Consider the following 14,204-nt stretch of genomic DNA (forward strand, 5'->3'; position numbering starts at 1 on the left):
GGTGAATTGGGTAAGCTAAAATTGTCCTTAGTGAATGTAAATTAGTGTGTATGGATGTTTCCCAGTGATGTGTTGCAGCTGGAAGGGCATCCGCTGCTAAAACATATGCTGGATAAGTTGGCAGTTCATTCCACTGTGGTGAGCCCAGATTAATAAGGGGAATGAGCTGAAAAGAAAATGAATGAATGAATGAATCTCCTAAACTACAAATAATAAAACCAAACCTGAATCTATACATATATAAAATAAATGCGTCCACAACGTAAACATGAAAATGAAACAAAGAAATAGTAGTGAAACAAACTGAAACTAAACTGAAATTTATAGCAAATCTAAAAATAGTATTAAAAAACAAAAAACAAAAATGTTAAAATGCAAATCTGAAATAACTTTGCAGGTTCCTGAGTTAAATCCTCATTATCATGGTTTAAATATAATATGTTTGCTTATCTTTTAGACGTGTCTTGGATGCTGCAAAGCGTAACAACCAAACAGGTCACTTCCTGTGGGTAGGATCAGACAGCTGGGGCTCGAAGATATCTCCTGTCGTCCAGCAGGAAAGCGTGGCAGAAGGTGCAATCACCATCCTTCCAAAAAGGGCATCCATAGAAGGTAAACACCTCAGGTGGACAAATTCTGATTGAATGCCTTTCTTGAAATCTTGCAATTCTACTGTTTTTCATACATTTTACATATTTTTAGCCTTTGACAGATATTTCAAAAGCCGTTCCTTGTCAAACAACCGACGCAACGTCTGGTTTGCAGAGTTCTGGGAAGAGAACTTTGGATGCAAGTTGGGCATGCACGGCAAGCGACCAGGAAGCCCCAGGAAATGCACTGGTATGAGAATCTTACATTACTGTTTTTTGGGTTGAGTAGAAAGCTCTACTCATTTTTTTGTTGTTTATGATAAATTAGGGAAATCCTAAATATATTTCTGTAATCCTGGGCTAATATCAATGTTATTTGATCAGTGGTTTCATATCTAAACCAACAGCCACTTAATAGCTGTTGTGATCAAATCTTCCTTGTGATAAAATTCTGGCAGTGTGAGAAGATTTCAAATATTTTCCTACAGTGTGAATTTAGCTGTGATGAGCATAAAACCAAGAACCAATAGAAGCGTTGAATCTAATGATGCAATCTATGCAACAACTTCAAACTAGCACAGGGAAATGTAAAAAATGTTTTGAAATGTTTTTTTTTTTTTTTGCTTTTGATTAATGAGTCACACTGTAAGCAAAATTAGCACTACATATTTTTCTGTTAGATGTGAGCTATCATTTTAGAATGTAGGTCTCTTAATGTGTCATGAATGGATGATGTGACACTCCAGGTGAGTTTTCTTCCATGGCTGTGGCTGCATCTCAATTACTAAAATGCAAAGAATGGAATTGTGTGCTTACCTTGGAAGAACCAACTAAAAAAACTATGATGTAATGAAAAGCTTAGATGGTTACATCCAGATGGTTACATGACCTTTACACATTTTACTGGAAAATTTTATATCACAGAATTTGTAAGATTTAATGTTTCCCTTCCCCCTTTTCAATATATATACCAATATATATATATATATATATATATATATATATATATATATATATATATATATATATATATATATATATATATATATATATATATAATTCAGTAACATGCACAGAAGTCTTACAAAAGTACTATGCACAATGCAAATAAAACAGATTTTAAAATGAATTTTAGCAATTAAACACCCTTAATGTGTTCATGCCCTTATTAAGATTTTCACCATCTCCTTCAGGTAATCTCCTGAAGTACATAAGTCATCTTTCAGAACTTTTTTAGCTGGAATAATGTGTGGGACTTCTAAAGCAAGTGCTGTGCTCAAGTCTAAATTTGATGCATTCTCACTATCAAGAACACATCAAGGTCTTTTATGCGTCCTCCGTTTTTGCGGACTTGAGTTTTTAAACCGAAGTTTGCCAGCTGATGATTACATTACACAACATGAGGAGATAATATTGCTTAAGAATGCATATTGAGAAACAACCCATGTTTGGCTCATCTTCATTGTCATTCGGTCTAAAATTATGACAACTGAGATCTCACAGTGTGACGTGGGGATCCGATTTGTGCAGCCTGACAAGCTACCGTCGTATAGGATTATAAAAATTGCACAATGTGAGCCAGGCTTAAGATTTTCTCCTTAGACAAAAATTGATCAGGCCTAAAGCCCTGTGCGAGAAGTGGGAATTGTTGTTTATGAAATAATCTTGGGCGGCTCAGTGTTAGCACTGTTGCTCACAGCAAGAAGTTCACTGGTTCCAGTCCCGGCTGGGTAAGTTGGCATTTCTGTGTGGTGTTTGCATGTTCTCACTGTGGTCGTGTGGATTTTTTTCTGGGTGCTCCTGTTTTCCCCACAGTCCAAAGACATGCAGGTATAGGTTATAATGTGTTCCTATATGGGTCAGTGTCACATGTGAAGGAACTATGTGTAATATACGGAACTATAATAATCCGCTTGTTATGTCGTGACGTATCTGTGAGGTATAGAATACTGTTTCCGGGTCCAAGCCGCTACTCATTTGATTTGAGAAAATATTAATGTATGGACACCTTTTTTTGTCCTATTACACATTAAAGTAAAATTTATCTAAAATTTGACGCGTGACGTCAAAAACAGCGTGTGACGTCACACTTAACATAAGGATAAGGGCGTCATGGTGGCACAGTGAGTAGCACAATCTTTGTTTAAAAGTTGCTGGTTCGAGTCCCAGCTGGGTCAGTTGGCATCTGTGTGTGGAGTTTGCATGTTCTCCCCTTGTTTGCATGATTTCCATCAGGTGCTCCGGTTTCCCAAAGTTCCAAAGATTTGCGGTACAAGGGAATTGAATAAGCTAAATTGGCCATAGTGGATGTCTGTGAATGCAAGAGTGTATGAATGTTTCCCAGCGTTGTAATGCGGCTGGAAGAGCATCAGCTGCGTAAAACATATGCTGGATAAGTTGGCAGTTCTTTCCGCTGTGGCGACCCTTGATTAATAAAGGGACTAAGCCGAAAAGAAAATGAATTAATTAATAAATAGAAATAAAACATTAGTAGGGGATTACTTATATGGTCAAGACAATCAATCTTATAGAATTGTTTTCTCGGACCTTTTTAAAGAGAACTTCATCTTTTTAAGCTCGAGACAAGACATGATTTTTTTAGTCCATTGAATAAAGATGTGTGGGAGGGGATCTTTACATTCGAGCAGGATTGCTCTACTTGCTAATAAAGAAATTGTGCTATCTGAATGGGGGTTTAAATAAACAATGTCTTACTGATGTCATCCCACACACATGTATGTTGTCTTGCAAAATAAAAATCTTTTCTTTGTGACTTAACAGTTAGTATATGTACCCTATGGCATAAGCAAATTCTTCAGTTGATCTTAAATTGAGTAATTGTTGACCACAGGTTCACCACAGTGATAGGGCTGCTCTTGTCTCCCCTTGTCACCTAATCTTCCATCTCTCCTGTATGTACCTCTTGTGCATAGCTACATAGAGCAGATGAACATTTGTGGCGCTTTTATGAAAGCACAGTTATTGTTCTGGCACAGTGATTTGACATAATGAGAATAATTACATAGCTGTGGATGCAGCACATCTCTCTCCCTCTTGCTCTCTCGCTCTCACTTTCTGAATGATCTGTAAGGAGATGCTCAGAGCACACTTCACTGCAGATGGATGCCTCTTTCAACAGCATGCTTGCAGAAATGCTGATTACGATCGTCTATTACTTAAAAAAGTATGAAGAGGGAGAGCTATTAAGTTGTGACAAAAAGATGGTTGTTGTGTCAAATAAAAAATAAAAAAAGACACTGAGATTCCAGCTGTCAGAAGCTATGCAGGGCTGAGGCTGAGAAAATGACGATTCAAATAGAAGCACAGAAGACACCTGAAGATACACAAATACACCATTAAATGATTTCCCAAGTATTCAAATACTTCAAAACAACATGAGAAGTTTCATTAGCATTGCATTTAACGTGTAAAGTTGTAGGTGGAGCAAAATATTTAATGATAGTTTATCATTGTATCATTAAGTAATGATACAATATTTAATTATACTTAACTTAGGATGGTTGAACTTAGGATTCAGGAGGAACAATGTGGTTATCGTCCAGGTCGTGGTACACTGGACCATGCTATACCCTCACCAGGGTGCTCGGGGGTTCATGGGAGTATGCCCAACTAGTCCTCATGTGTTTTGTGGACTTGGAGAAGACATTCAACTGCGCCCCTTGCGGCATTCTGGTGAGGGTGCTCTGGGAGTATGGGGTCAGAGGCGCTCTGTGAAGAGAGTAGGAATTTGGTTCGCATTGCCGGAAATAGGTCAAACTAGTTTTCCTGTGCATGTTGGACTCCAACAGGGCTGCCCTTTGTCACCAATTCTGTTCATAATTTTTAATCGACAGAATTTCAAAGCACAGCCTTGGGGTGGAGAGGGTCCGGTTTAGGGACCACAGAATCTCATTTCTGTTATTCGCAGATGATGTTGTTCTTTTGGCTTCATCGAACATAGACCTTCAGTATGCACTGGGGCAGTTTGCTGTCAAATGTGACATGGCCGGGAGTAGGATCAGCACCTCCAAGTCCGAGGCCATGGTGCTGTAACGGAAAAATGTGGTTTGTCTACTCCAGATTGGAGGAAAGTCCTTGGAGGAGTTCAAGTATCTTGGGGTTTTGTTCACCCCAATGAGGGAAAAGAGAAATGTGACATTGACAGGTGACATTGGTGCAGTGGCAGCAGTAATGCGGTAGATGTACCTGTCCGTTGTGGTAAAGAAGGAGCTGAGCTGAAAAGCAAAGCTCTCGATTTACCAATCAATCTACGTTCCTACTCTCACCTATCACCATGACCGAAAGGACAAGATACAGCGGCTGAAATAAGTTTCCTTCGCAGGGTGGCAGGGCGCACCCCTATAGATAGGGTGAGGAGCTCTGTCACCAAGGAGGAGCTCTGAGTTGAGCCGCTGCTCCTCCACATTGAGAAAAGTCTGCTGGTTTGGGCATCTGTTTCGGATGCCTCCTGGATGCTTACCTAGGGAGGTGTTCCAGGGATGTCCCACCGGGAGGAGGCCATAGGGAAGACCCAGAACCCTCTAGAGGCACTATGTCTCTCAGTTGACCTAGGAACGCCTCAGGATCCCCCGGATTCTTTTCTAAGACTGCTGCCCCTGCAAACTGGCCCCAGAAAAGCGATTGAAAATGAATGAATGAATGAATTTTGTTCAGTTCAGCATATTGGTTTGTAACTCCTCTTTAACAAAGAGAACACTATAGTGACTCCCTAGCAACCATCCAGAACATCTTAGCAATTAGTTGTGTGCAACAACCATGTCAAACTCCAATTCTATCCATTTCTATCCAACTATCCAAGCTGTATCTTCAGTATACAGAGCACTTAAGTAATCTCTAATGAAGGTCTATGTAATTGCTTGTTGTTTTTGAAATATGCATCTGTACCATAGATGTCTCATTAGCAGCGTTTGTTTTGATGGACCTGTACAGTATGTGAGCCGACTTCCATATTATTGTGGTAAAAGGCCCAAGTAGACGGTACTGCTGCTATGTCTGCAGTGGACTTCAGCAAATGATTTTGAACTAATAAAACACAACAAGACGAGCCATTAGCTAAGACCATGTTCACACTAATACATATTTGTTAAAAAAATGCACATTTTTCTATCAGATTTGGCCTTCCATCCACACTGAGACAGTGTTTTTAGCAACAAAACGTTTCTTTTTAAAATGCTGTCCAAAGTGAATACATTTAAAAATGCTGTTTTTGTGTTGCAGTTTAAACACATTTGAGTCATGTGACCTGTTGTAAATTGTAAAGCAGATGTTTTGAATGTTGTCCGTTTTTACAGCTCCATATTGCCTCTCTTCAAAGGACACAGAACTATTACTGAGGGCTGTTGTTGTGTGGTAGAAGCAGATGATAGTTGCAACATTTTTCTGTGATGTTTCAAAAAAAGGGAAAGTAAATAAGTGGCAGGTTTATGTGATGCAGGTAAAAGTGTTTTACATCTGTGTGCAAGCGCAGTACTGAACCAAATCCTTCTTAGCCATTTTAGTGTAGATGATGGACAGTGTTAAGTGTAACACGTTATAAGTAATGCATGATACATAATCATATTACTTTCCTAAAGTAACGAAGTAAAGTAATGCATTGCTTTTAAAAAATAAGTAATATAATATGCAATATCTTTTAGACAAATGAAATGCAAGTAAATTTTTACCTTGCTTAATTGGCTTTTAAAAAATATATATATTGCGGAATAAAAATGACCTTAATCGGGTTGAATCATACACTCAATGAAAAAGTGTGCTGTGAGGGAACAGACAGTTCGCTTGCACTCATCATCATCATCATCGGGTCTCTTGTTTTTACAGCAGATGAGTCAGTGTACTGTTCTAGTAACTGAATAACTCATAATAATGGATATTGGTTTATTTTGAGTCAGATGGGGATATCTGGCATGTTAAAAAGTAAGTAATAAAGTACTTAAATAAAAAAGGGTATTGCTCTTATTGTTGAGGAGATGCAGCCACTGTCTACTGTAGAAGTGACAACTGTTTTGTTATAAAGTATGATTTTTTTTTCTCCTTTGGGAAACAATTTACAATTTGTTAAGGCCACGTGATGCAATTTATGGGAATGTTTTTATCGTCTTACCGTTCATTTTGTTATTAAATATTTTGAAAGTTAAAAATCTGGTTTTGCTTTAATATAAATTATAATATTATCTGGGCTCAGAAAGTTCTCGAAATATAGTATTATCCTACATTTTTTTAAAGGAAAATAAAGGTATAGGTTATGTAGGTGGTTGTTAAATGCAGTGCTCCATTAAAAAAGGTAAAAAACACCTTTAAGTTCTGAAAAAGATCAAACATCAGCCAAGTAAGAAAAAATAACACAAAGTAACTCAAAAGTAATACAAAACATTAATTTCTATAAAAGTAACACAATTAGTTACTTTTTGGGGGAGTAACTCAATATTGTAATGCATTACTTTCAAAAGTAACTTACCCCAACACTAATGACGGAAAGACTTGAAAAATAATATTGTGGACACTTTAGATGAAATATACTGTTTTAAAATTTATCCTGATTAGTGTAGACGTAGCCTAAGATAATATCAAAAGGTCACTAGTCAAAAAGAACAGGTAATTTTGAGATGATGCATGAATAGATGAGAATTTCATGTGAGAAAAATAGTTTTAACAAGTGGAACTCTGCAGCATTCTGCAGCAAAATCGTCAAAAAATGCATCAGTGTGTCTGGAGGAGGCGTATATGGCATTGGCATATATATATATTAATGTCTGTTTCTTTCACCGTACATAGTGCATTCCAATGCACAGACATTGATATGTCTACTGTATAGATGCACAACCTCTGGTTATGTATTATTTAGAATGATAAAAGAGCCAATTCAAGTCACCGAATTTTAAAAACCAAAAACACCTTAGTCAATTTATCTTTCTACTAATCTAACACAGATACACACACAAACACACATGTAAACATGTAGTTAGGTGTTTTTCTAATGCCTGATCATCACAACAATATTCTTGAAAAGCCACAACACCCTATAGGAGCTACCGTATACAACAGTATATAGCAACACAATAAAATCCGATAAAAGTGTCCTAACTACATGTGAAAATGTGATAAAAGAAATCTTGTTAAAAGGAGTTTTTCATCCGCTGCATAAAACATGTGCTGGATAAGTTGGTGGTCGATTCCACTGTGGCAACCCTGGATTAATAAAAGGGCTAAGCCGAAAAGAAAATGAATGAATGAATGTTACCAATGTGAATTTAAATACAATTTTACTTGACATTAATTGCCATACTGAAAGCACCAGCAAATCATTTATCTCAGATTTCAAAAATAAAATAAAACTTAGCAAACAAAGAACCCTATCATACACTGGTGCAAGACGTGTTTGCCACGACATGTTGCTATTTTCAAGGCATAAACCTAATTGTCTCGTTTTGCGCCATGTTGTTATAAAAGCAAACCCATGTGCGTTACTTTTTGCTCTCATGTGTGTTCCGGTCTAGAAAAAAAGGTGTGTTAAGGTGCATTGTTGGCGCATTGTTGGAACTAAAATAGACTGTGCAATAGACCATCTGAAAGCAGGTCTAAAGTCCAGCAGAGCGAGCGGACTTTACCGGATAAACACACTGGATGAACAGCAATACACAAATATCTTTACAAATAAAAATAATTAAACGAATAAAATATTACAAACATTACTAGTAACACTTTATTTTGATGGTCCATTTGAGTATTAGTAGACTCTGCTCAATATCTGTCGATACTGCTCCTTTAACAGACTTTTATCTGACTATAAGAAACTGCAAGTACATGTCAACTTACACTAACCCCAATTTAACAGTCTACTTGTAATCTAATCAGAATTAGTTGCAATGCAACTTAAATTCAACAAATGGGCCATAAAAATAAAGTGTAACCTTATTACTTTCTACATAAATATGAAAACCACTGCCTCTATGCCTTCATCTTGGGGGGCTTTTCAGTTTATTTATGTAACTTGCTTTTGTATAATATTATTGTTATTAGAATTAGCATTATTTATAATATGCAAATTTATATTTGTTTTATAAAAAGAAGCTTAGATTTGTCCACCTGTCAGGTTTTGGACCATGTGTTTGAATATAAAGGGCATCCGCTGCATAAAACATATGCTGGATAAGTTGGAAGTTCATTCCATTGTGGCGACCCCAGATTAATAAAAAGATCAAGCCAAAAAGAAAATGAATGAATCAATAAAATACCCTTGTAATCACACTGCAACACACAAAAACATACCTCTATAGCCCACTGACACTAACCTAGGATCATAACAGTGACTTTTGCATGCCCAGGCATATTTGAAAAAAAAAAGTATTTTACAGCACAGTTACAGTAGCTTCTGTTAAATCCTGTTTCAGGGACACTCTAATTAGCATTAAACATCCAGAATTTGATATCTTGAGCCCTACATTATGCTGCCTACAGCATCCTTCCTAGCAGTATTTCGTTTATTCTGACTGTTTTTTTTAAGACAAGCACTTTGGCCTAAATCCTACAGTACATGTAAAGATGTAAGACGATGGGCTTGCTGGAGGTCAGCAAAAAGGGAAATCTCTTTACTCAGCTTGTCTGCTGAAGGAGTTGTATTTTGACTAGTAAGGAATTGAGTTTGAAAGCAGCCAGTGTTTAAAAGACTTATCTGTGGGATTGAGGCAGGCAGCGTCGGTCTGAATTGATTTTATGATCAGCCAGAGACTGAGGTTTGTTGGAGTCGGTAAGGCAGCTTTCATCAGAGTCGGTATGTTAAGTAATCATATGCTATGACAAACAGCTGACTCGGCAACCCGTGTGGTCAGCATTCACCTTTGTGTGTGTGAAGAGCAAGGAGAGGTCCATGAATATAAGATTAACCCCCTTGCACAGCCTGCAAAAGTGCTGATGTCACAGGGTTTGCTTTCACATGTTGCAGTATGTCTCTAAGCCTCTGGTTGTGGGATATATCTAACGTGTCTTACATGTTGCATCAGACCTGGCAGGGAAAGTAATGCGGTTTGATTTTATATTCCTTTACATTTGCTTTTCAATTGAGGTGTGAATGTAATAAACAGGGGTGTGGATATTTCTGACTAAGACTTCTTAATAATCTAGGTAATTTGTTTTTATCTAGAAAAAAATATACATCATGAAATTGGCCCTGCTTTCTGAAATAATAGTACTCACTAAAACCATTTTATTTTTTGGATTTTTGTTGTATGTAAAAAAATCATTACATTTATACATTTACTTATTTTAATAAACTATCATATAATAATGTGTATTGATAAATCATTAGTGAATGTTATTTAAACATATGTTGCTAAATAAATCAACATACATATCAAATCAATATATTTCAAGGATTTAGTAGGATTTAGAAATTTTAAAAAGTGTTTGGTTGAGTCTTCTTCACTCATTGACTTTTTGTCCTCTATATTCAAGTTTGATGAAATAATTTTTAACCGTTGAAAAAGTATTATTGGGTTTTTCATTTTTGTTCAGAAAGCTTGATGGTGCAAAACTTTTTTAGAATGTCTAAAGCCCCGGTCAGATTCCATGAATTTGTTATGATTTCGGCACGTTTTTCTTGAGGTAGGTTGTCGTGGGGATTTGTAAAGTGAAGTGCTTCAAAACATGTCCACTATATGCACCAACAACACAAATTGCAGTGAGATTGTGTTGGTTTGTTAAATAAAATATTAATCTAGCCTAAATAAAATAAAGGTGAAATATTCACGGTTTTAGAGAAGCTATAATAAACTGTTTTCACTGTTGATGACAAATTTGAACAAGCAGAAAATGCTTTTTTCAATAATGTATTTACAGCACTGAACCTGTTCCTAGATTACCTGGAGAGAGCAAACTTTGTTGGAAGGATGAGAAAACTCCTTGTGAGAATGGAGATGTCTGCATATTTGTGCCAGAATGTCAGAAATAACATTTAAAGATTTCATGAGCATATTATATTTCATTCAGTGGAAAATATGGATTTTATTCAGTTTTCACCGTAGTTGTTGTATCACAAACCTCACATTTTTAAATATGTCATTATTTTAAAGATTATGTCTTAAGCATATGATTTTTCCTTGGTGCTGATGTGCTTTCATTTTCTCCATCTCCCTTGTGGCAAGTTCAGGTGAGTGAGTGAGTGAGTGAGTGAGTGAGTGAGTGAGTGAGTGAGTGAGTGAGTGAGTGAGTGAGTGAGTGAGTGAGTTTAATAAACAACCCATGGCTGGAAAATATACATCTGGATTTCAAAGAAAATATCTTAATATTAAACAGGAATCATAAGTTTTATCCTATATATGTCGTAATGAATGCCCTTGAATAATGTAGTTATTAGTCATCAAGTCTCAGTGTTTATTTAGATTGAATTAAGGGTCACACTTTACAATAAGGTTCATTAGTTAAAGTTAATTAATGCATTTACTAACATGAACAAACAATGAACAATACATTTACTACTGTATTTGTTCATGTTAGTTAACGTTAGTTAATGAAAATACAGTAGTTCATTGTTAGTTCATGTTAACTCATGGTGCATTAACTAATGTTAACAAGCTTGGACTTGGATGTTAATAATGCATTAGTAAATGTTCAATTATGATTAATAAATGCTGTGCATGTGTTGGTTATGATTAGTTCATGTTAGTAAATGCTTTAACTAATGAACCTTATTGTAAAGTGTTACCAAATTAAGATAAGTACAATTAAAATTGAGATAAGAAATATCGTTATAGCAACACTTGTGACTTCCTTGGGAAATAACACTCGTCGTAGATGCCACAGGATGAATGATCATGAAGCAACGTGTAGTCTGGCACTTTGTTACCCATTTCAAGTCAAGATTTTATCTGGCATAAGATGCATCCTGCAGAGACAGGAATTGTAAAAAAAAAGTAAGTAAATGGATTTAAAAGATTCAAAATCCAAACCCAGAAATTAACATCACAATTTGGTATATAACCTGTTTTTTTTTTTTTTTTCTAAATACAATCACTGTAGTCATCTTTGTAATTATCTTGTCTTTTCCACAAATCTTTTCTGTCTTCTCTACTGTACATACTGTACATCCTTGCATAGCATGAAAAATGTGTTAGGTTATTTGGTTATTGTGTCTAAAAGTACAGTAACTAAAGATATTTATATCTTAAAAAAACAAGAAAATATGCATTAATAATAATGATAATATTAATTTAAAAAATAAATAATAATAACAATATTTATTATTATTATTATTATTATGTGACAGATTGGTGCACGTGATACATAGGTCATTAAAAATAGCCCAGAAAATTCTTGAAATAATTGTTAAGCCACATTGTAATTGAAATTTTGCTCAAACCACGAGTGTAATAAAGTCTGATGAACTTTGAAAACTCTCTTTTCCCATACACTTTGTGAAGTTGTAGCTTTATTGAAAATGTCAGGTGAGACTCCAGAGGGCATGTAGGTGCACAGTCTCTGCATTGTAGTAGCAGGTACACCCACACCCTTTCTTTTTCAGGTACTTTGATGCTAATAACACAGCGGTAGTACAAGTAACCCGAGGCGATCGGCTGAATAGATCCTCACAGGGCCCTGAGTAGGCGCACACTAACAAATGCAGGGCCAGAACTCAAAGTTAACAGCACTCACCGAAACCCCTGCCTTGAAATGGACGCCTTTTGTATAACCAACTTGTGTGCTATGGTAGGAGTGTCAACAAAACATTCATAGGACATTCCTTTTTAGATGAAGTGGGGAAACCTGCATGAAAGAAAGTTCTTAAATGGATTCCGAGGTCAATTAAAGTTGGAAACTTTCAGGGCAAATGTTAATGTAATTCTTTCGAAGGTGAAAAAGACTGTCTGATGTTTAAGTGTGTCTGATGGCTGGTCATGATGTGGGCAGAGGGTGGGTGTCCTTGATGCTAACATTGTTCTTCTGTTTGGAAAACCGTGTAATTTGCTCAAACTGTCATTTAGGTTTATTCGCAGGCTTTTTGTGCGTGTGTGTTCGTGCGTTGCGAATGCTTCACTGAGTTAAGAACCTCTGTGTGATAATTAGTGTTTAGTGCAAACTTCCACTCGAGCGAGGATAAGAGGACACCATGATCATTGTCAGACAATTCATTGGAGAGAACACTTTTGATAATGACTTTGAACTACCTGTGTGCTCTCGCTGTAAGTGGTCGCTGTGACTTTTGGAAAGTGAGGCCATGTGAACATTCAAGGTAAAATACCCTCTGGTGTGTGCAAATCCAGTGTTTGTTAGTTTTTTTCATAAAAATATTTATTTATTTATTTATTTATTTATTTATTTATTTATTTATTTATTTATTTATACAGTTGAGTCAGAATTATTAGCCCCCCTGAATTATTAGCCGTCCTGTTTACTTTTTTTTATTTTTATTTTTTTTTTAGCTAATTTCTGTTTAACATAAAGACAATTTTTTCCACACATTTCTAAACATAATGGGGGGGGGGGGGGGTAATAATTCTGACTTCAACTGTATATTAATAGAAAAGAAATTTCTATTTTATTATACTTCAAACTTAAATGCATTTTGAAATACAATTTTGGTGGTTTATAGCTCATCACCTTTTTGAAAATTAATATTTTTTTATCTATTTCTCGCTGAATATAGACAACATATTTTGGTATTACTGTTTCATTAAACATTTATTATCAACAAAACAAGAGTGTTGTAATACATCATCTTTAGGAACAGAAAGATAATACATTTAAATTCAGTGTGAAAAAAAATACAAACTACAAAATTTCTACTAAATTGTATATATTTTTTATTTCCCCCCTGATTTTTCCACTTTATTAAAATTGTATTTAATATGGGGCGAGGTAGTGGCGCAGTAGGTAGTGCTGTCGCCTCACAGCAAGAAGTTAGCTGGGTCGCGGGTTTGAACCTCGGCTTAGTTGCCGTTTCTGTGTGGAGTTTGCATGTTCTCCCTGCCTTCGTGTGGGTTTCCTCCGGGTGCTCCGGTTCCCCCACAGTCCAAAGACATGTGGTACAGGTGAATTGGGTATGCTAAATTGTCCGTAGTGTGTGAATGTGTGTGTGGATGTTTCCCAGAGATGGGTTGTGGCTGGAAGGGCATCCGCTGTGTAAAAACTTGCTGGATAAAATAAATAAAGGGACTAAGCCGACAAGAAAATGAATGAATGAATGTATTTAATTTTTTTTTTCATATTTTGTTATTTTGTTAGAATTGTTCCAGTATGGTACTGACTAATGTAAAGTATGTACACAAGCATATTATTGTATATATATTAATACTTGAAAAATATAATTATAAAAGAGGGCAGCACGGTGGCTCGAAGACATGCAGTATAGGTTAATTGTGTTAGCTAAATTGTCCGTAGTGAATGTATGTATGAATGGAAATGTATGGGTGTTTCCCAGTAATAGGTTGCAGCTGGAAGGGCATATACGCTGCGTAAAACATATGCTGGATAAGTTGGTAGTTTATTTTAGAGGGGTCTGGATGCAGACCTGGTGCAGTGCAATCTGAGCTACATCCAATGCTTTTTAATTCGTTCACCTAACCCTACCCGTTAGAGTGACGTCACTCACTCCATTGAGTGCAT

At 36.1% G+C, this 14,204-nt stretch overlaps 1 protein-coding gene across 2 annotated transcripts in view; it reads left to right on the plus strand.

The window, feature by feature from the left end:
* Positions 1-14,204, plus strand: part of grm8b (glutamate receptor, metabotropic 8b) — a 332,946-nt gene that overhangs the window by 184,872 nt on the left and 133,870 nt on the right. For both annotated transcript variants that reach the window (XM_087311092.1, NM_001287539.1), the window contains 2 exon segments: positions 458-612; positions 703-840. In XM_087311092.1, the coding sequence (XP_087167218.1) occupies positions 458-612; positions 703-840 (293 nt within the window).

Source organism: Danio rerio, chromosome 25 (assembly GCF_052040795.2).
Source record: "Danio rerio strain M-AB ecotype USA chromosome 25, GRCz13ab, whole genome shotgun sequence".
In the NCBI taxonomy this organism is placed as follows: Eukaryota; Metazoa; Chordata; class Actinopteri; order Cypriniformes; family Danionidae; genus Danio; species Danio rerio.